At 43.6% G+C, this 22521-nt stretch overlaps 1 protein-coding gene across 1 annotated transcript in view; it reads left to right on the top strand.

Moving 5' to 3' along the window:
• LOC149463226 (ubinuclein-2-like) overlaps positions 1-22521 on the top strand; it is a 127107-nt gene that overhangs the window by 53232 nt on the left and 51354 nt on the right. The window contains exon 5 of the mRNA XM_089675686.1: positions 19119-19356. Within this exon, the coding sequence (XP_089531812.1) occupies positions 19119-19356 (238 nt within the window). The remainder of the gene's footprint in view (positions 1-19118; positions 19357-22521) is intronic.

Genomic DNA, 22521 nt, shown 5'->3' with positions numbered 1-22521 from the left:
TTCATCTCAATACTTTGTTATATATCCTTTGTTGGCAATGACAGAGGTCAAACGTTTCCTGTAAGTCTTCACAAGGTTGGCACACACTGTTGCTGGTATTTTGGCCCATTCCTCCATGCAGATCTCCTCTAGAGCAGTGATGTTTTGGGGCTGTTGCTGGGCAACATGGACTTTCAACCCCCTCCAAAGGTTTTCTATGGGGTTGAGATCTGGAGACTGGCTAGGCCACTCCAGGACCTTGAAATGCTTCTTACGAAGCCACTCCTTCGTTGCCCAGGCGGTATGTTTGGGATCATTGTCATGTTGGAAGACCCAGCCATGTTTCATCTTCAATGCCCTTGCTGATGGAAGGAGGTTTGCACTCAAAATCTCACGATACATGGCCCCATTAATTCTGTCCTTTACATGGATCAGTCGTCCTGGTCCCTTTTGCGTAGAAACAGCCCTAAAGCATGATGTTGCCACCCCCATGCTTCACAGTAGGTATGGTGTTCTTTGGATGCAACTCAGCATTCTCTCTCCTCCAAATACGACGAGTTGTGTTTCTACCAAACAGTTCTATTGCTCTCTAGCAAACTACAGACGGGCCCAGACATGTACTGGCTTAAGCAGGGGGACACGTCTTGCACTGCAGGATCTGATTCCCTGGCGGCGTAGTGTGTTACTGATGGTAGCCTTTGTTACGTTGGTCCCAGCTCTCTTCAGGTCATTCATTAGGTCCCCCCGTGTAGTCCTGGGATTTTTGCTCTCCGTTCTTGTGATCATTTTGACCCCACGAAGTGAGATCTTGCGTGGAGCCCCAGATCGAGGGAGATTATCAGTGGTCTTGTATGTCTTCCATTTTCTAATTATTGCTCCCACAGTTGATTTGTTCACACCAAGCTGCTTGCCTATTGCAGATTCAGTCTTCCCAGCCTGGTGCAGGTCTACAATTTTGTTTCTGGTGTCCTTTGACAGCTCTTTGGTCTTCACCATAGTGGAGTTTGGAGTGTGACTGTTTGAGGTTGTGGACAGGTATCTTTTATACTGATAACAAGTTCAAACAGGTGCCATTGATACAGGTAATGAGTGCAGGACAGATGAGCCTCTCAAAGAATAAGGTACAGGTTTGTGAGAGCCAGAAATCTTGTTTGTAGGTGACCAAATACTTATTTTCCACCATAATTTGCAAATAAATTCTTTCCAAATCAGCCAATGTGATTGTCTGGATTTTTTTTTTCTCATTTTATCTCTCATAGTTGAAGTCTACCTATGATGCCAATTACAGGCCTCAACAAACAAAAACAAACAAAGAAAGAGAGAAAGGAAAAAAATAAAGAGCAGGGGTCCAAGAGCGCCAATACCGAACGCCATTACATCCCCAGACTAGCCGGGGGAGCGTGGGAAAGGCATATTGCAACCACTTCCACTCCAAATGGCGATCAGACCGTGGTGTCCCAGAGCCCTGCATAAAACAAAAACAAAAAACCAGAGAAGAAAAAAAAACAAAGAAAGAAAAAAAGAAATTGACACGAGGTATATACAACAGTGCAGTCGTGTGATTTGCATCCTACACTTGAAGGATACCAGTTAGGGGTGGCTCTACCACCGGACACATGGCTGCAAATGGAAACATCAAAAACATAAGCCCTCAGGGGGCAAAAAAGCAATAAGGCAATGAACATAATAGAACGGGGTACCAAATAATAACATTATGAGTACCAGGAGCGAGAACCTCTGTGATGACCTCCCCATAGAAACCCGGAGAACCATGGGGGCCAACCCCCTCCCACCCAACCGGTCCTACCAGGTCAACCTCTCACCCCGGAGCCCGAGGGAACCATCAACCTATGCCACCAACGGAGACCCGAAGAACATCACCCAGACCCAAAATAGGCTACAACAGCAGAAAGTCATAATCCCTAAGTCCAGGAGGAGACCCCCCCAACCAGGGATGGAACCCAAGGGAGCAACCTGGACCAGTCCCAACCTGGAATGCTAACAAACTGGGAAAGCCCAAGGGCCAAACGCATGGTCCCGTCAGAGAAGTCCATCGGTGAAACAATACGCGGGAGGTCCAAGATGCATCTTCAGCCCGGAGAAGAACAGGAAGGACTTGAACGTGAAGGGGTCTGAGGGAGGGCCCTCTTCCTGTTGGACGACCGCTCCCAGATGTGGCCCGGAGGAAGCGGCCTCGCCAGGGATCCAGATGAATGAGCTGGGCTCTGATCAGCAGATTCCGGTGAAAGAAGGTGCAAAGATTCAAAGAGAGAATGGGTCCCTCCGATGTGGCAACAGAGTGACTGCGGCCCTGGTAGTTCAAGGTGAGGCGGAACGGAAAGCCCCATGCGTATTTAATACTGCGTTTCACCAGGACCGAAGTGAAGTGCTTCAACTGGCGGCGCTTCTGAAGAGTGGTCTGGGAGAGGTCCGCAAAGAGCTGGTAGCGATGTTCCTGGAAGCTGAGATCGGGTTGTTTCTGGCCGCCAAGAGGTTAGTTTCCTTAGTGCGATAATAAGTAAACTTGATGATAATGTCCCACGGGGGCCCATCCGGACGTCTGGGGCCCAATGCACGATGTATGCAGTCAAATTTGAGCCGGTCAATAGGAATAGCGGGCGTCAGCTCCTGAAACAGAGCAGTAGCGGTGGAAGTGAGATCTGCGACCGTTTCCGGGATACCCCTTAACCGCAAATTGCCACGGTGGGAGCGGTTTTCGAAATCCTCAAGCCGTAGCAGCGTTTCCGCCAATTCTTTCTTGAGGTCGCACAAATCCTGTTCGTGATTTTCAATAACCGTGGCCGCAGCGTCCATTTTATCTTCGAGATCGTTCGTCCGGTTGCCCAACTCCCGAATTTCTTGCGAAAGACGGTCGGCCAGCTTGGAGGTAGCAGAGTACAATTCCGACTGCAGCATGAATTTGAAGTGGCACAGGAGCTCAGCATCCCGCAAGGATGGAAGACTGCAGGGATGTCTCTGATGCCAGGTTTTCCATACCGCTAGGATCTGACCCACCCGCGGGTAGCGGCGGCGGGGGACCTGAAATCGAGGCTGGGGCTTCACTTGCGGCCTCCGGCGGGAGCCGCAAACTCGCGGCTGTGGTCCTGGAAGCCTCCGGCGGCCATCCCAAAATCGAGGCCGCGGCTTTAGCCGCGACCTCCGGCGGGTAGGCCGCAAATTCCGGCGTGGCTCGCCGGGTGCTGGAGGCACAGGCGGCCGGTGTTTTCTTGCCCATTGGGGTACCCGGAGGACAAGGGGCCAGCGAGAAAGCAGGGGGACCCTCCCTGAAGGTCAAAAATCGGCCGATGTGTCCGGCAGCAGAGGAGAAGATTCAAAAGGCAGCCATCCTGGCTGCTGCTCATGAGCACCCCCCTGGTCTACCTTTTTAATCCAATCCGATATTTTGGTGCTTCTTGTTCCCTCCAGAATTTAGTAATCAAACCCTTTGCTGCATTAATATAGTGCAGTAATCCAGAATTTTTATACCTTTCAACCGTTAATTCTGTTCCATGTAAGAGACATACCCCGGGTTCCTTTAATATTCTTATCCCAGTTATTTCTTGTATCAAGTGAAGTACTTCTTCCCAGTATTTTTGAATTTTGTGACATTCCCACCAAATGTGACCTACTGTGTCCTGTTCCCTACAACCCCTCCAACATAAAGGTGATTTATCCCTGTTTTGTTTGTGTACTACATTTATAGTTCATCTCTACCTCTTTCATACTCACATTACCGTGTGTTAGCTTGTAAATCTTTTTTTGTTTATCCTCTATTTTTATTCCTAATTCCCTCCCCCATTTCTCTATATATGCCGGTACCCTTTTTGCTGTTAACTTAGTAAGAATTTTATATATTTTTGAAGTTCCATGTTTCCCGTCTCCCCGTGTAATAAACAAATTTTCAAACTGGTTCCATTGTTCTTTCTTCCTTAAGGGCCTAGGAAGTTTTCCTATATAATGTTTTATTTGTAAATATCGCCACTCATCTACTTTAATAAACAACTTCCTCTTCAATTCTACGAAGGGGCCTATTTCCTCGCCATTCATAAGGTCTCTTAGTTGGGCATCTCCTTTCCTTATCCATCTCCCTGCAATCTTTTCATTCCGTGGGGGGAAAAAAACGTGTTCACATAGAGTTAAATTCCCATCCCATCTGTCCGTGCAGTGTGTCCCAGGCTCTCAAAACAATTCTTGTGAATTCACTTGTACCTTCTATCACGCCACGAGAGTGAGGTGGCAACCATATTATCCTGTCCAAATGTGTTTTGCTTAGAGTGTTTTCTATATTTATCCAACTTTTCCCCTGTGAATTAGGTGTCCAATCAAAAATTTGTGCTATCAATAGTGCATTATAATATCTTCTAAAATCAGGTACACCTAAACCCCCGTTTTCCTTGTCTCTAGTCAGAACTTCATAACTTATTCTAGGTTTTTTTATTTCTCCATATGAACTTTAACATAATTTTTTCATTATCCTTAATTACAATCCTGGTAGTTTTATTGGGACCATCTGGAATTTATATTAAATTTTAGGGACGATTACCATTTTAATTAAATTTATTCGACCTATCCATGATATACCATGACATGTCCCATTATACATCTTAAAACTCTCAGATATTTCCCCCATTAACCTTTATTGCAGCTGATGATTGACTGTACAATTTCCCTATCCATATTCTCATTCTAGAGCCCACCCCCAGGACTTTCAGTGTATCCAACATATACCCCCAATCTACTCTGTCAAACGCTTTTTCAGCATCTACAGACAATAACAATACAAGGAATTTTTCTCTCTTACTTTTTTGTATAAGCATTATTGATTTTGATCCATTATCCCTGCCCTCTCTTCCAGGGACAAACCCACTTGATCCACATGGATCCACTCCGGCATAAGCTCCTTCAACCTACTTGCCAGCACTTTTGCATATAGTTTAGTATCTATATTTAGTAGGGATATCGACCTATAACTAGAGCACTGTGTACTATCCTTCCCTTCTTTTGGTATTATTGTGATGTGAGCCTGGAGGGATTCCTCCCTCATTTCCATCTTCCCACCCAATGCATTCATGTATGTAGTTAATTTAGGTACCAATTGGTCTTTAAATTTTTTATAGTATCTCACAGTATACCCATCCGGTCCTGGACTTTTCCCTGCTATAGTACCCTTTAATGCACTATAGATTTCTTCTTCTGTTATTGATCTCTCTAGGGATATTAACTGCTCTTCTCTTAATTTCGGTAACCCCACCTCTTCTAGGTATGTCTCTTTTTTTTTACATCTTTCTTCCTCATCTCTTATGAACTGTTGGGGATTGATATTATATAATTTACTATAATAGTCTTTAAACACTTTTGCAATATTTCTGGTAGAGTATTTTAGTTCTCATTTGTTATCTCTTTATTTTCTCTATATAGTTCCTACCTTTCTTTTTTCTTTGAGCTCTCATTAGAAATTTCCCTGGTTTATCTCCCCACCGATATCTTTCACTACTCATCTTATTAAACTCCTTTTTTTCTTCCTTCATTAATTTTAGTTCTTCTCTTTTTTTCCAATACCTTCTGCTTATTCTTTTTTGTTATACTCTTTTTATGCACCTGTTCTAATTCAGATAATTCTCTATTAAGTGTATTTAATTCTCTTTCCTTTTTCTTTTTTGCCCCAATCGCTATTGAGATTCCTCTAATATACACCTTGTGGGCTTCCCATACAGTTGCCACCGATACCTCCTCCGTCTCATTTCTTTTGAAATATAGTTCTATTTCTCTTTTAATTATCTGTGCTGTCTCCTGATCCTGTAAAAGTGTCTCATTCAAACTCCAGGTATTTACCTTTTTTTGTTCTCTTCCCCATTTTAACCTTATTGTGACAGGTGCATGATCTGATAACGTTATACTTTCTATCTTTGCTTTCACTAGAGACTCTATAAGTCTATGATCTAGCAATAAATAATCCAATCTTGAATACGTCTCATGTGTGCAAGAATAGAATGTATAATCTCTATCCCTTGGGTTTTTAATTCTCCAACTATCTACCAACTGACAATATTGTATTGTTTTCCTTAATTCTTTCATATACTTGTTACTCTCTCTCAACACGAGACGTCGAGTCAAGCTGTGGTTCCATGCAACAATTAAAATCCCCTGCCACAATTAATTTACCTTTTTTGAAATCTAATAGCTTTTTCAGTATGTTCTTTAGGTAGGGCTCTGTTTTTTTGTTAGGGCAATATATATTTGCCAATGTACATTCTACCTCTTGCAATTTCCCCTTTAAGAATAAAAATCTCCCCTCTAAATCCTCTTTTGTCTTCCAAACAAAACCTTACATCTTTAGCAAACCCAATTAACACCCCTTTAGCACGTTTAATTGGGGAATCTGCATAATACCATCGTGGGTCATGCTTAGAGTGTAATTTTACATTTGTTTCTTGTATTAGATGAGTTTCCTGTATAAACACAACCTCAATAAATCTTTTTTGTATTTCTATAAATATCTTAAATCTTTTTTCCCAACTATTTATCCCTTTAACATTGTAAATCATAAAATTAACCTCCTCCATTACTATGTATATTTTCCATTCTTTCTTACCCCAGGATTCTCCCTAGTATTTTTATCTCCTTTCTTTTTGCTGAGTGACACCCTTAACCCTTTGCCCCCCCCCCCCATCCTACCTTTCCCTCTCCACCCTCCCCATCCCTTAGGCTATCTTTTTGCCTACAAATCATTCGTGGTCCCTATACCACCTTTTGATTCAAGTCCAAGGTGGTGCTTCAACCACGGACGGTTTGCCAGCCCCCCCCCCCTCTGTGCCCCGTCACTCACTATAGCTAGTGCATCTGGAATAATATAATATAAAAGGACTGAAGCTAAAGAATCAAGAGGGAGGGGTAGAGAAGGAGGAGAAAGAAGAAAAAAAACAAAAAACCCACACCAAGTCCCCCCTCCTCATCCTCCCTACCCTCCCCTCCTCCCTCCTCTCCCCTCCTCCCTCCCACCATTTGCCAATTTTGTTTTCCCATATCCCCTGTTTCTCCTTCCTCCTTTTCCCACCCAGGTATCACCATTTTCTCTAATTCAAGTCTCTCACAAAAGTCTCTCATATCTTCAGGAAATCTTAGTCTCGTTGTCCATCCATTTTTCCATCCAATCAAACACGCCGAGAAGCCCCATCTATATTGCACATTTTGCTTCTTCATCTGCTCCAACAATGGCTTCAAAGATCTCCTTCTTGTCAGTGTCTCTACAGCTAGATCTGGAAAAATCTGAATATTTTATTTCTCCATACTTAATCGATGCTCTTCCTTTTATTTTCTTCCATATCTCTTCTTTATCCCCAGGATTGTGAAATCTCACGATTATATCTCTTGATTTTTCTTAACCACTTTCTTGTTGGAGTTTTCCAGTTCTATACACACTGGCCATTTTAAGTGTCTCTGATATCGATCTATCCATTATAGTATTCAAAATTTTACCTATTGTTCCCAATAGGTCTTCACCCTGTGAAATCACTGGCACTCCTCTTATCCTTAAGTTATTTCTCTTATCCCTATTTTCTTGATCCTCTATCCTATATAGCAGCTTTCTTTGTTCTTTTCTCATTTCTATCATCCGCTTTTCCAGTTTCAAAATAGTTTGGGCCTGTTCTACTTTTCCCTCTGTTTCTTCCATTCTTGCTATCATTTGCCCCAGATCTTTCCGTATTATCGCCATCTCTTGTTTTATTGATTTTTCAAGACTTTGAAACATTTCTGCTATTTCTCTTTTGTTTGGCATTTGTAGTTCCTTTTCTTGTTCTACCACCTCCACTCTCTCTCTCTCCTTTTTTGACTACTATTAACCGTTTCCAGGGATAATCCAAGACTATCTTCCATACTGATTTCCAATACACTTATTTCACTTGTCCTTGTTGTCTTTCTGGGTTTTTTTTAATGGTACCTGTTTGGGAGCTCTTCACTCCACCTCCTTTAGCTATTTTATTTTTCATCTTGTCAAAACTTTGATTCACTTTATCCGTACTCTATGGGGAGGAATAATTATTATACAGTCCCGTATATCACTTTAAATTCTCCATCACCAGGCTCTTATTTCTTTCTTCTACTCCCCTGGGTAATCTTCCCCTATACATTCACTTTAAATAGATTTTGGGCTTATCTGACCACAACACTTTCAACCAGTCCTCTGCATCATTCAGATGTTCAGTGGCAAACTTCAGACGGGCCTGGACATGTGCTTTCTTGAGCAGAGGGACCTTGCGGGCACTGCAAGATTTACATCCCTGTCAGCGTAGTGTGTTACCAATTGTTTTCTTGGTGACTGTGGTCCCAGCTGCCTGGAGATCATTGACAAGATCCTCATGTGTAGTTCTGAGATGATTCCTCACTGTTCTCGTGATCATTGACACTCCACGAGGTGAGATCTTGTATGGTGACTAGACCTAGGGAGACTGACAGTTGTTTTGTGTTTCTTCTATTTGGGAATGATTGCACCAACTGCGCCAATAGTTTGGTAGCCCAGTCCAGCCTTGTGTAAGTCTACGATCTTGTCCCTGACATCCTTGGACAGCTCTTTGGTCTTTACCATGGTGGAGAGTTTGGAATCTGATTGTTTGATTGCTCATGTGGACAGGTGTAACAAAATGAGATTAGCAGCACTCCCTTTAAGATACTGCTTCTAATCTCAGCTTGTTACCTGTATGAAAGACACCTGGTAGCCAGAAATCCTGCTGAATGATAGGGAATCAAATACTTATTTCCTTCATGAACATGCAAATCAGTGCATAATTTGTTAGACATGCATTTCTATTGAATTTTTTTGTTGCTATTCTGTCTCTCAGTGTTACAATACACCTACTATTCTATTTTTAGATTGATTATCTTTGTGGATGGGCAAACATTCAAATTCAGCAGGGGATCCAATACTTATTTCCTTCACTGTGTATATTATTATTATTATACAGTATTTATATAGCGCCAAAGGGTTTGCTCAGCGCTGTACAATAGCAAGGGGGACAGAACATGAGACAAGACAGAAACAATACAATACGCGAGGGGTTCGAGGGCCCTGCTCTTTCGAGCTTACAATCTAGGAGGGGGGGGAAAGTGGTACAGGAGGAGATGGCTGTGGGGAATGAAGTGGTGGGAGGAGTGGAGGAGGTCAGCTGTTAGGTGAGGGTGGGGTAGGCTTCCCTGATGAGGTGGGTCTTCAGGGTGCGCCTGAAGGTGATGAGGGTAGGTGACAGTCTGATGGATGGGGGTAGTGAATTCCAGAGGATGGGGGAAGTCCTGGAGAAATCCTGCAATCGGGCGTGGGAGGAGGAGATCAGGGAGCTAGAGAGTAGGAGGTCCTGTGAGGAGCGAAGGGCACGGGTAGGGTAGTATTTGGGTATCAGGTCAGTTATGTAGTTTGGGGCGGCGTTGTGAATGGCTTTGTAAGTCAGGGTTAGCAGTTTGAATTTGATGCGCTGGGCAATCGGGAGCCAGTGAAGGGATTGGCAGAGGGGGGTGGCGGATGTGGAGCAGTTGGTAAGGTGGATGAGTCTCGCCGCTGAGTTCAGGATGGACTGGAGTGGGGATAGCGTTCATTTGAGTAGGCCAGTGAGAAGGGAGTTGCAATAGTCCAGGAGTGAGATGATGAGGGAGTGTATGAGTTGTTTAGTAGTGTCTGGGGTGGGGAATGTACGTATCTTGGAGATGTTGCTGAGGTGGTGCCTGCATGATCTTGATAGCAATTGGACGTGGGGTAGGAAGGAGAGGTGTGAGTCCAGGGTGACACCCAGGACTTTGGCATGTGGGGTGGGAGTGATGGTGGCGTTGTTAGTAGTGATGGAGAGGATGGGGGGGGCGGCGCGGGGTGGGGGGGAAGACCAGGAGCTCTGTTTTGGACAGGTTAAGTTTGAGGAAATGGAGCGACATCCAGTCTGATATGTCGTTCAGGAGGTGGGCAATGCGGGTGGAGAGTGAGGTGGGGGGTGGAGAAGTAAATTTGTGTGTCGTCGGCATAGAGGTGGTAATTGAAGCCGTGGGAGTGTATTAGTTTGCCAAGGGAGGAGGTGTAGATAGAGAAGAGGAGGAGTCCGAGGACAGAGCCTTGGGGGACTCTGACAGAGTGGGGGAGGGAGGGGGAGGTGGCAGTGTTATAGGTGACGCTGAAGGAGCATTGGGAAAGGTAGGAGGAGAACCAGGAGAGAGCAATATCCCTGATGCCAAGGGAGAGCAGTTTAGTAAGGAGGAGAGGGTGGTCGACAGTGTCAAAGGCCGCGGAGAGGTCAAGGAGCAGGAGGACAGAATAGTGGCCTTTAGATTTTGCGGTTAGTAGGTCGTTGGTGATTTTAAGTATGGCGGTTTCGGTGAAGTGCAGGGGACGGAAGCCAGACTGTAGAGGGTCAAGGAGGTTATTATCAGTGAGGTGGGCGCTTAGGCGACTGTAGGGCAGGCGCTCAAGGAGCTTGGAAGTGAATGGCAGCAGGGAGATGGGTCTAAGGTTGTTAAGGTCAGTGGGGTAAAGGGAGGGTTTTTTGAGTATGGGGGTGATGTGCGCGTGCTTTAGAGGGCGGCGAAAGTGCCAGTGGAGAGGGAGAGATTGAAGATGTGGATGAGGGAGCGAATGATGGAGGGGGGGGTGACTGGAGGAGCTGTGAGGGGATAGGGTCCAGGGGGCAGGTGGTGAGGCGGGATTCAGTGAAGACCTTAGAGACCTCCTCAGGGGTAGTTGGGCTGAAGAAGCGGAGTGTTGGGGAGGTGATAGTGTGGGGGGGGGGTAGTGCGGCTATGAGGTTGGAGGAGGAGTTGTAGGAGGGCGGGAGGCTGGGTGGAGAGGTAGATAGTGAGTTGACAATGTCCTTACGGATTGCGTCAATCTTGTTTTGGAAGTGATTGGCAATCTCGTGGGCGGTGAGTGAGGTGCTGAGTGGAGGTGGGGGGGGGGGGAGAGCAGGGATTTGAAAGTGGAGAAGAGCCGATGAGGACAGGTGGAGAGGGTGTTAAGAGTTACGAAATAGGCTTGCTTGGCGGCATGGAGGGAGGTGGTGTAGTTGAGGAAGGCGGCTTTGTAGAGGGAGAATGCGCGAGGGGATCTGGTTTTGCGCCATAAGCGCTCCAGCACATGACTGCATCGTTTGAGACTTTTTGTACGGCCGTTTTGCCAGGGTGTGTGTGTGTGTGTATATATGTATATACAGTGGGGATCGAAAGTTTGGACACCCCAGCTAAAAATTTGTATTAATGTGCATAAAGAAGCCAAACAAAGATGGAAAAATCTCCAAAAGGCATCAAATTACAGATTAGACATTCTTATAAAATGTCAACAAAAGTTAGATTTTATTTCCATCATTTACACTTTCAAAATAACAGAAAACAAAAAAATGGCGTCTGCAAAAGTTTGGGCACCCTGCAGAGTTAATATCTTGTACTGCCCCCTTTGGCAAGTATCACAGCTTGTAAACGCTTTTTGTAGCCAGCCAAGAGTCTTTCAATTCTTGTTTGAGGTATCTTTGCCCATTCTTCCTTACAAAAGTCTTCCAGTTCTTTGAGATTTCTGGGCTGTCTGTCACGCACTGCTCTTTTAATTATGTTGAGGTCAGGAGATTGTGAAGGTCATGGCAAAACCTTCAGTTTACGCCTCTTGATGTAATCCCCCGTGGATTTTGAGGTGTGTTTAGGATCATTATCCATTTGTAGAAGCCATCCTCTCTTTAACTTCAGCTTTTTCACAGATGGCATCAAGTTACCATCCAAAATTTGCTGAAATTTTATTGAATCCATTTTTCCTTCTACTCGTGAGATGTTCCCTGTGCCACTGGCTGCAACACAACCCCAAAACATGATTGATCCAACCCCATGCTTAACAGTTGGACAGAGGTTCTTTTCATTAAATTCTGTGCCCCTTCTTCTCCAAACGTACCTTTGCTCATTCCGGCCAAAAAGTTAAATTTTAACCTCATCGGTCCACAGAACTTGTTTCCAAAATGCATCAGGCTTGTCTATATGTTCATTTGCAAAGTTCAAACGATGATTTTTGTGGTGAGGACGTAGAAGAGGTTTTCTTCTGATGACTCTTCCATGAAGACCATATTTGTACAAGTATCTCTTTATAGTGGAATAGTGTACCACAACTCCAGTGTCTGCCAGATCTTTCTGGAGGGATCGTGCAGTCAAACGTGGGTTTTGTTTTTCTCACAATCCTGCGAGCTGTTCTGTCTGATATTTTTCTTGGTCTTCCAGATCTTGCTTTAACTTCCACTGTTCCTGATGACTGCCATTTCTTAATTACATTCCAAACAGAGGATATTGACATCTGAAAACGCTTTGCTATCTTCTTATAGCCTTCTCCAGCTTTGTGAGCGTCAACTATTTTCAGTTTCAGTTTTCTAGACAACTGCTTAGAAGAACCCATGGTGCTGATTGTTGGGGCAAGGTCAGATGAGTCTGGGCATTTAAAACCTTTGAGATTGACATCACCTGGTCTTCCCAGACGATGATTGAGAACAATCCATGACACTGGCAGGTCTCAGCTTGGCAAAGGGGGCAGTGCATGCTATAAATTCTGCAGGGTGCCCAAACTTTTGCAGACGCCATTTTTTTTGTTTTCTGTTATTTTGAAAGTGGAAATGATGGAAATAAAATCTAGCTTTTGTTGACATATTATAAGAATGTCTAATCTGTAATTTGATGCCTTTTGGAGATTTTCCCATCTTTGTTTGGCTTCTTTATGCACATTAATACAAATGTTTAGCTGGGGTGCCCAAACTTTTGATCCCCACTGTAGATAGATCAGCATAAATGTGTACACCCCAACAGATTTGTCAGAAATGCTTTCCTTTCCTTTCAGAATCAACATTTTCTATGGGATACTATACTACAAAATACCCCCACAAATGCGGGCCATTGATTGCAAACAAGATTTGTTAATTTGCACACAATGTTGCAAAAGTGAATACATCCAATGAAAGTCTTAGTAAAAAAGCTAAATTGTAGACATCTAAATCCTAATTAACAAGAATAATTAGACAGGTGAGTCTAATTATTCATTAAACAGGTGTCCAGCAGACAGTTGATTATAAAAGGGCATTACAAAGAAAATCCCTAACCATTTCATGCTGTCAGCAATGAAACCACATGGAAGAGAAATGTCACACGGCCTGAGAGAAAAAAATTTATTTACACAAGAAAGGTGAAGGCTACAAGAAGATCAACAAAGCTTTACTTATCAATCAGAATACTGTAGCAAAGGTGATAGAAAAATGTTTCAAAGATGGAATTATAATCCTCTCACAGAGACATCCTAGCAGTCCATGATAGTTAATGCCTCAACAGGAGCATCTTCTGATAAGGGTTGAAGAATATCACTATGCAAGTTCACTGCAGTTAGCTAAAGAAGTAGAAAGCCAAACTGGGTGATTGTTTCCCGTGACACAATATGGCATACACTGCAGAGAAATGGCATACATGGGTGTTGTCCACGAAGGAAACCTCTCCTGAAGCCCATGCACAAAAAAAGTCCGCCTAGAATTTGCCAGGGCCCATGCTGAAAAAGATGACTACTGGGACTCTGTACTTAAGTGACGAGACCACGATAAATGTTTTTGGAACTGATGGCATCAAAACTGTATGGCGTTGCAAAGGTGAGAAGTACAAAGAGACATGCATGGTGTCTACAGTGAAACATGGTGGTGGCAGTATTCTTCTGTGGGGCTGCATGAGTGCTGCTTGTGTTGGGAGCTGTATTTCATTGATGGTATCATGAATTCACAGTTGTACTACTCTATATTGAAAGAGAAGCTGCTACCATCACTCCCTGCCCTTGATCGTCATGCACTTTTCCAACATGACAATGATCCAAAACACACATCTAAGGCCACTGTTGCATTTCTGAAAAAGAACAGGATGAAAGTGATTCAGTATGTCTCCTGATTTGAACCCCATTAAACACCTATAGGGAATTCTGAAGAGACAAGTTGAGCATCATTCTCCATCCAGCATCCAGGCTCTGAGGCTATTTTCACACTGAGGAGTTTTTGAAGAATTTTTGTGTTAAAAATAAAAAGCGCCTGAAAACTGAAGAAAAACGCTTCCTTATGTATGTGAATATATCTATGTATGTTTTCACACTGAGGCGGTGCGCTGTAAAAACTCTTGCTTGCAGCATCTTTGAGGCATGTTTGGGGAGGCTTCCCGCCTCTTGATTGAAATCAATGGAAAACGCCTGAAAAGAGCCTCAAAAAACACCTCTGAGAAACGTTTTTGGTGCAGTTTTTAAGTCATGTCCTTTAAAAACACTCAGCGCGGTAAAAACGCATATGCATTTTTGCTGTGTTTTTGTGGCGAATCAGTGTGGAAGTAGCCTAAAAGAGGTCGTTCTTGAAGAATGGAAAAAGATAGATGTTGCAGTATGTTACCAACTTGTTCATTCCATGCCTAGAAGACTTGGTGCTGTCCTTACAAATCATGGAGGTCATACAAAATACTAGATGTAGTAGTATATTAACCTTACTTTAATGTAATGAGCTAAGCAAATGCTCTATAAAACTAAATTTTGTCAAAATTTTGGAAATTGTTCTTGTGCTTATTAAAAAAAATGATTAAAACCCTACTTTTCAAAAGGGGTGTACCTATTTATGCTGATATATATATATATATATATATATATATATATATATATATATATATATATGTGTATGTGTGTGTGTGCATGTGTGTGGATGCACTCCCTAGTGCAGTGGTGAAGAGGAGTAAAAAGTCCCTGCTGCAGCTAATGGCCTCCCCCTACCTGCCAGTTCAGAAACCCGGAGTCGGTACAGCAGGCACTATCCAGCCTGACCAGCCCAGTGAGTAGTGAGTACCTGGAGTGGAACTTTAGCCTGGGATGGGGGTTGGGAAGAAGCAGAGAATAGGGGGGGGGGCAGATCGCTGCATCATAGGCCTCTGGGTTGTACTTGCCCCCGAGCCAAAATTTGCCAGTCAGCCCCTGTAACTGAGGAAGAGGAAACTGTATTTACTATACTTCAGTTTGTGAATGAATAGAAAGCTCTGTACAGAGCTATTCCTGTCCATTATTTCTGTGCTGCTGAGGCAATCTCCTTTTACTGTCTCAAAGGTGAGATGTCAGGGGTTTGTTTAGACCCCTGATATCTTCCCAAAGCCCCCCCAATGGTGCTCCAAAAAAAAAAATTGTAAAAAATAAAATTGTAAAAAAAAACTAAATTAAAAATTAAAAAAAACACTGACACCAGTGGCAGATCTACCAGGGTCTCATAGGTCACACTTCTGACCGGGCCCTAGCATTCTGCCAATGGAAGGGCCCCCAGGCTCAGAGATGCTCAATCTAAAATGCACAGGCCTACTTTTTGTCCCAGGCCTGGGTTCATCCTTCATTTGATGGCCTTCCCTTTCCTTGAATTCAAGATTTGATTGTTTGGATATACCTTGTCTGTCTGAACTTTGTTTCCCTGCAGTTAAGGTTTGGGTATTCTAAGCTTCAGCTTTTATCCCAGTAAACCTTTTTTTTATCGTAGACCACTTTACTTGTTGCTGTAATATTTAAATTTTTTTTTACTGTTCAAGTATTTTGTTGTTGCACCTGTTTTTCTTCTGTTTCATGGTCGATTGTCCTCCACATTGTTAGCACTTTCCCTTTTACTTTCCTTTTTCCCCTCTAGTCTGGAAAACCAGGTTGATCCTAGGTCATGTCATCTTCCATGTTTTCACCCGGATTTAATCTAGCATGGGCATAAATTGCTTCAGATTTTCCTTGTAATATAATTTCCACATCCACTGGATCTTTCAGTGACTGTTGCCCTCCCTTTTGTTGGACTACTTTTAGATATCTCAAATATCTAATAATTGCTACATTCCTTTTCCATCAAGGGACAATAAAGAAAATAAGCTTTTTGTAGTTTTTGAAAAACGTTTTCCTAGTATTTTGAGGTACACAGATCTTGCCCATTTGTGGCTTTTGATCTGCTTGCTGACAAAACTGAGGCATGGTGGTTGGAGTTGGGGGGTTATATGGGGGCTAGTTTTAAGTTTTTTGCTTGCCAGTGTCCAAACCTGAAGGCAGCAGTATTACCCAAATGTCTAAGAAATGCTTAATTCCTGTGTTCCCCAGACTTCAAGAAAAAGATGTTCGAGTAATTACAAAAATCTCATATTGCAGCGTATCATTACTTAGATATGGTGTCTCTATTAGTTTTAATTTTTAACACTAAAAAAAGTTCCTTACGTACAGAAAACACATGTTGATTTTGCTAGAAATGCAGTGTCCATTCCTTTTTATGTGAGCTGTACCAAAAGTGTACTGAGTGGTAGGCAATCATTGATCCCGCCCACTGCTCCAGTACACAGCTCCCGGCTGACATAATTCAAACAATGCTCTGGGCAACATAAACCCAGCTAGCGCTGTTAAGTTTGGTGAACCAGAGCCACTGCTGTATATCATTCAGTATGTTATGCCCCCAGCAGAAGTGATTTGCATCTGTTATCTAGCTAGTGTCAGCAGCCACTTATCCCGCCTTTCCCCCCTCCTCCCCTCTTCCCCCCAATATATATCCAGTGGGTACGTTTTATAGAAGACTACAGCGGTGGGCAGAACTAATAAACTTTATAGGTGGGTGGGAGCAATCTCCTGGAGCAGTGAGTGGTTTTTCTGCAGGACAACAGCTATGGGCAGAAGCAGGCTGTGCTTCACTCTGCACATAACTCTGGCATCCTGCAGGATGGATACCTGAAAGAAATGGAAAAGTTTTCTACAGAAGAAACTGGAGGCTGATGTGATGCCTGCTCCAGAAAAGAGGGACAGCTTTTTAATTTCTGCAAAACAGAGACATTACTGATATATTGCCACATAGGAAAGCTGGAATTTAGAATAAAGGGGGAGCAGTTGTTGTGATGGATACAAACAAATACATACAAGAAGGCCAGAGGCAGCTGGAAAATGCCATCTACTATAAATAACTGGATTATGATCCGACCCAGGACTTTACAAAACAATTAAAAGGTCTCATTAAAACACTTCCAGCCCACCTACATTCAGAACTTATAAATGTGATTCCGGATCATCCAGAAATCGGGGACTTCTACATGCTGCCCAAAATCCACAAGCCAGGAAACCCAGGCAGACCCATCATGACAGGTATGAATACATTCACCGAACAAATCTCAGGCTTTGTAGAAAATTTTTTAAAACCGTTATTCAAGAATACTGCTAGTTTCCTGCAAGACACAACTGACTTTCTGAACAAGATCAACAACATACAGCAATTACCATCCAATACACTTCTAGTGACTATGGATGTAGTATCCCTGTATAGTAATATCCCTCACAAGGATGGATTAGCTGCATGTCACAGATCCTTATCATCCTCACCAAACCATAAATACACTGCTGAGGATGTTACACAGCTCATTGAATTCATACTTACAACTACTTTGCCTTCAATAAAGACATCTATCTTCAATGCATGGGTACTGTGATGGGAAGTAAAATGGCACCCCAATATGCCAATTTATGGCTGACCTGGAGGAAAAATTCTTGAACAGCATGGAACAAAAACCATACAGATACTATCGCTATATTGATGATATTTTCATCATATGGACAGTAGGTGAAGAACACCTAACACAATTTTACTCATTGATCAATGCGTTTTCATCCATCAATCAAACTAAAAATGGAATACTCAAACACACACGTCAACTTCCTAGACACCACAGTATACATCAGGGATGATACGCTTCACACCTCAATATACAGGAAACCCACTGACAGATGCAACTACCTCCACAGTTCTAGCTTCCACCCCCAACACACGAAACGTGCCATCATACACAGGCCATTAGATACCACCAAATATGTTCTGACCCAAGAGACAGAGTTACACATCTCGGGACACTAGCATAAGAAAGGTTACAAGGACAAAACTATCAACACCAGCATAAACACAGCCTTGAGAACGCCGAAGAGAAAATCTGCTTCAGTACAAAGAGAAAAAAACAAACAACCGTGTACCTCTAGTAACCACATACAACCCAGCACTAGAAGGAATAAGAAAAATATTCAAAGATTTACAACCCATTATAACAGAGGGTGGAACTCTGAAAGAAATATTCCAGCAACCCCCAATACTGGCCTTCAGACAACACCCCAACCTCAGAAAAAAAATAATCAGTAGGAAACTTCCTTCTGATCAAAATGTCACAAATAATGAAAGCAAACCCTGCAATAAGAAACGCTGCAAACTGTGCAACCAAATCAATCCATCAAAAAGTGTCAGACACTCAAAAGGGATGTTCAATTTCTCCGGATCATACAGCTGCACCTCCAGTAATGTTGTGTACTTTATCCAGTGCAGAAAATGTAGCAAAGGATCTTATGTTGGTGAAACAGGACAGAAGTTGCAAACAAGGATGAATCTGCACAGACATACCATCAAGGAACATAAAGAAGGTGACCTTTGCACACCTGTGGGACACCATTTCGCACAACCAGACCACATTATGGAAGACCTCAATGTTTTGGTTCTTAAAGGAAATTTCAAATCCATTCAGCAAAGAAAAACTTTTGAACTAAGAATGATAATTCTATTTGACACAAGAGATAACGGCCTTAATTTGGACATGGGATTCCTCACTCATTATCCAACATATTTATGACTCCCTCTGTGAGTGCTGGTCCCCCCCCCCCCCTAAGTCTTTGCTTTTGCTTTGCTGTTCTTATCTCTAGGCTAACCACAGGCTTGTGTTTATTTCTGCCTTTTTTTTTTTTCTCAATCCTCACATATCTTTTAACATTCTGCTAAAACTTTGTAACTACTGCTTGGACCTTGAAGAAGGGGACACTCCCCGAAAGCTTGTCCTCAAAATTGTATGTTAGTGCAAATAAAAAAAGTATCACGGACAGTACTGAATTGTTTCTGTCGTAAGTGCACTACTACGGCTACAATCACCTCAAGCAGAATAAAAAGGTAAACTTGGCCTTTAAGCCATTTATAAATGCATCACATTTGGCAAGTCTGTTTTTTTCTAAGACCTGCACAATTGAGAAATTTGATTTAATTTTCTTTTCATTCTCTAAATTTCCTGTGTATTGAAATTATTAAAAAGCTGTGTTTTTACCGACCACTAACACAAATTTTCTTTTATAGTCTGCAGCATCTCTTCTTGCGAATACATCACCTTTGACCCTTATGGCTGCACCATTGTCTGTAACTAATCCCAGCGTGACAACGACTTCACTTAGCCCTTTTGGCATGTTGGGTGGCCTGGTACCAGTTAATATGCCATTCCAATTTCCTTTGGAGTTGCTTACATTTGGGAGTGACACTGCTGGTGCAACATCTCCATGTTCTACCTCAGCGGCATTTCATCATAATATCACTCAGAGTAAGAGCATCAGAATTATCCTATTTAAATATTTTTCTTGTATCGATTGTTTTGTTTATTTTAACATGTGTGATTGTCTTTTAATGCATTTGAATTAATTGTTTCATAATCTTTTTTATAATTGGGCAATTTAGCCTAGGTTTGCTGGTGCTGCTGCATAATTAGTGGGTTTTTTAGCATGTTTTTATGCACAATTTTACTGTCTTGTCATGCTTTTTTTTTATATTTCAATATTTTTATTGAAAAAAGAGATTTACAAAAACAAGAACATAGAGACTTAGAGACTTAGCCCATCTACAGGGTGAGTAGAGGCAAATAAACAGGTTCATAAGTATGGAAGCACGTAATAAATAGCAGTCAAGAATATTGTAAGCAAAAACAAAATACAGCACCCATGTGGAAGCAAATGTTCCATTGGTCAGTAACATGGGCAGTTTAGTAACAGAAAAGGAAAAACAAATAAGAACATAACAGAAGAAAAAAAAAAGAGAAAAGAAGAGGGGGGGGGGGGGGAAGAGGAGAGAGAAGGAAAAGAGAAGAGAGCAAAGAGAGGGTCAGCCACATTCCCATTAAGTGAGATATACCTAATCCATGGTTCCTATGTGACCTCAAATTTAGAGGTATTATTGTTAATGATACTCATACATTTATCATTTATGGACCACCAGACATTTCCACCATACATGGAGCATAGTGCCCTCCTGTCCACAGCGTCTAAAGTAGGGGTCCTCAAACTTTTTAAACGGGGCCAGTTCACTGTCATTCAGACCGTTGGAGGGCCGGACTATAGTTTTAAAAAAAAAAAACAATGTTCATCTCCTGTACTTTGTCCGCATTTGTTCAGAGACTGCGGACATAGAACGGCGGTGGAAATACTGGGCCAGCCGCTCTATAAGACCCACAGACATTTCCCCCCAAGTGTGTCTTATGGAGCAAAATAGTGTCCCATCATTGGTGTCAGTGGGAGGAATAGTGCCCCACCATTGGTGTCAGTGGGAAGAATAGTGCCACATCATTGGTGTTAGTGGGAGGAATCGTGCCCTATCATTGGTGTCAGTGGGAGGAATAGTGCCTCATCATTGGTGTCAGTGGGAGGAATAGTGCTCCATCATTGGTGTCAGTGGGAAGAATCGTGCCCCATCATTGGTGTCAGTGGGAGGAATAGTGCCTCATCATTGGTGTCAGTGGGAGGAATACTGCTCCATCATTGGTGTCAGTGGGAAGAATGGTGCCCCATCATTGTTGTCAGTGGGAAGAATCGTGCCCCATCATTGGTGTCAGTGGGAAGAATCGTGCCCCATCATTGGTGTCAGTGGGAGGAATAGTGCTCCATCATTGGTGTCAGTGGGAAGAATCGTGCCCCATCATTGGTGTCAGTGGGAGGAATCGTGCCCCATCATTGGTGTCATTGGGAGGAATCGTGCCCCATCATTGGTGTCAGTGGGAGGAATAGTGTCCCATCATTGGTGTCAGTGGGAGGAGGAATAGTGCCCCATCGTTGGTGTCAGTGGGGGGAGGAATAGTGCCCCATCGTTGGTGTCAGTGGGGGGAGGAATAGTGCCCCATCGTTGGTGTCAGTGGGAGGAATAGTGCCCCATCATTGGTGTCAGTGGGAAGAATCGTGCCCCATCATTGGTGTCAGTGGGAGGAATAGCGCCTCATCATTGGTGTCAGTGGGAGGAATAGTACGTCATTGGTGCCAGTGGGAGGAATAGTGCCCCATCGTTGGTGTCAGTGGGGGGTGGAATAGTGCCCCATCATTGGTGTCAGTGGGAGGAGGAATAGTGCCCCATCGTTGGTGTCAGTGGGGGGAGGAATAGTGCCCCATCGTTGGTGTCAGTGGGGGGAGGAATAGTGCCCCATCGTTGGTGTCAGTGGGGGGAGGAATAGTGCCCCATCGTTGGTGTCAGTGGGAAGAATCGTGCCCCATCATTGGTGTCAGTGGGAGGAATAGCGCCTCATCATTGGTGTCAGTGGGAAGAATCGTGCCCCATCATTAGTGTCATTGGGAGGAATAGTGTCCCATCATTGGTGTCAGTGGGAGGAATAGTGTCCCATCATTGGTGCCAGTGGGAGGAATAGTGCCCCATCGTTGATGTCAGTGGGGAGAGGAATAGTGCCCCATCGTTGGTGTCAGTGGGGGGAGGAATAGTGCCCCATCGTTGGTGTCAGTGGGGAGAGGAATAGTGCCCCATCGTTGGTGTCAGTGGGAGGAATAATGCCCCATCATTATTATCAGTGACACCAATGATGGGGCACTATTCCTCCCACTGACAGCAATGACACCTAACTAGCCGACCCCTGTTCCAGCATGGTGCTGTTGCAGCCAGCATACCTGGTTGCAGCAGTACCATCTGCACAGCACACTTACCAGGTGGTCAGCTGTCCTCCTTCCTTCACTTCGGCTTCTCCCTCCCTTGATTTTCGCGGGGCCGCTCGGCTCCGCCTCCTCGCCGGTGATTGGCCGCCTGTGTGCCTTTCCTGAGCTACAGTACTGGCGCCCGATCGCCGGTGAGGAGGCGGAGCCGAGCGGCAGCGCGGACATGGAGTGAGGGAGCGGTCGGAGTGAAGGATCTGCGCATCCTGGACTGGATCGTCGTGGGACTGGGACCGGAGCCAGGTAAGAGCAGCCCCCTACCCGCCCCTGTACTTAGTGTCCCCTGCCGGCGGGCAGGATGAATGTGCTCGGCGGGCTGCATGTGGCCCGCGGGCCGTAGTTTGAGGACCCCTGGTCTAAAGCAATTTGGTGACACGGATGGGTACATTTTGGCAAGACGTGTTGGAACTAGATACCAACTAAGAAATGTTTTCTAATTAGATTCGATAAGAGTAGTATTGATAGAAATTTTAGATAGGGTATTAGCCGTAGTCCACCAAGTGTCTAAATCTAAAGAGCTGTTCAAATCCCTTTCCCATTGAATCATATACAGTCAGGCCCATAAATATTGGGACATCGACACAATTCTAACATTTTTGGCTCTATACACCACCACAATGGATTTGAAATGAAACGAACAAGATGTGCTTTAACTGCAGGGATGAAACCCAGCGTCTGGTGATGTCTATGCGTTCCAGACTTCAAGCTGTAATTGACTGCAAAGGATTTGCAACCAAGTATTAAAAAGTGAAAGTTTGATTTAGGATTAATATTCTGTCCCATTACTT

The sequence above is a fragment of the Staurois parvus genome, unplaced genomic scaffold, assembly GCF_062004578.1.
Source record: "Staurois parvus isolate SC_StPar_1 unplaced genomic scaffold, SC_StPar_1.0 ptg000156l, whole genome shotgun sequence".
Taxonomy (NCBI): domain Eukaryota; kingdom Metazoa; phylum Chordata; class Amphibia; order Anura; family Ranidae; genus Staurois; species Staurois parvus.
The sequence above is the reverse complement of the archived record's forward strand: the minus strand, read 5'-3'. Positions and strand labels throughout refer to the sequence as shown.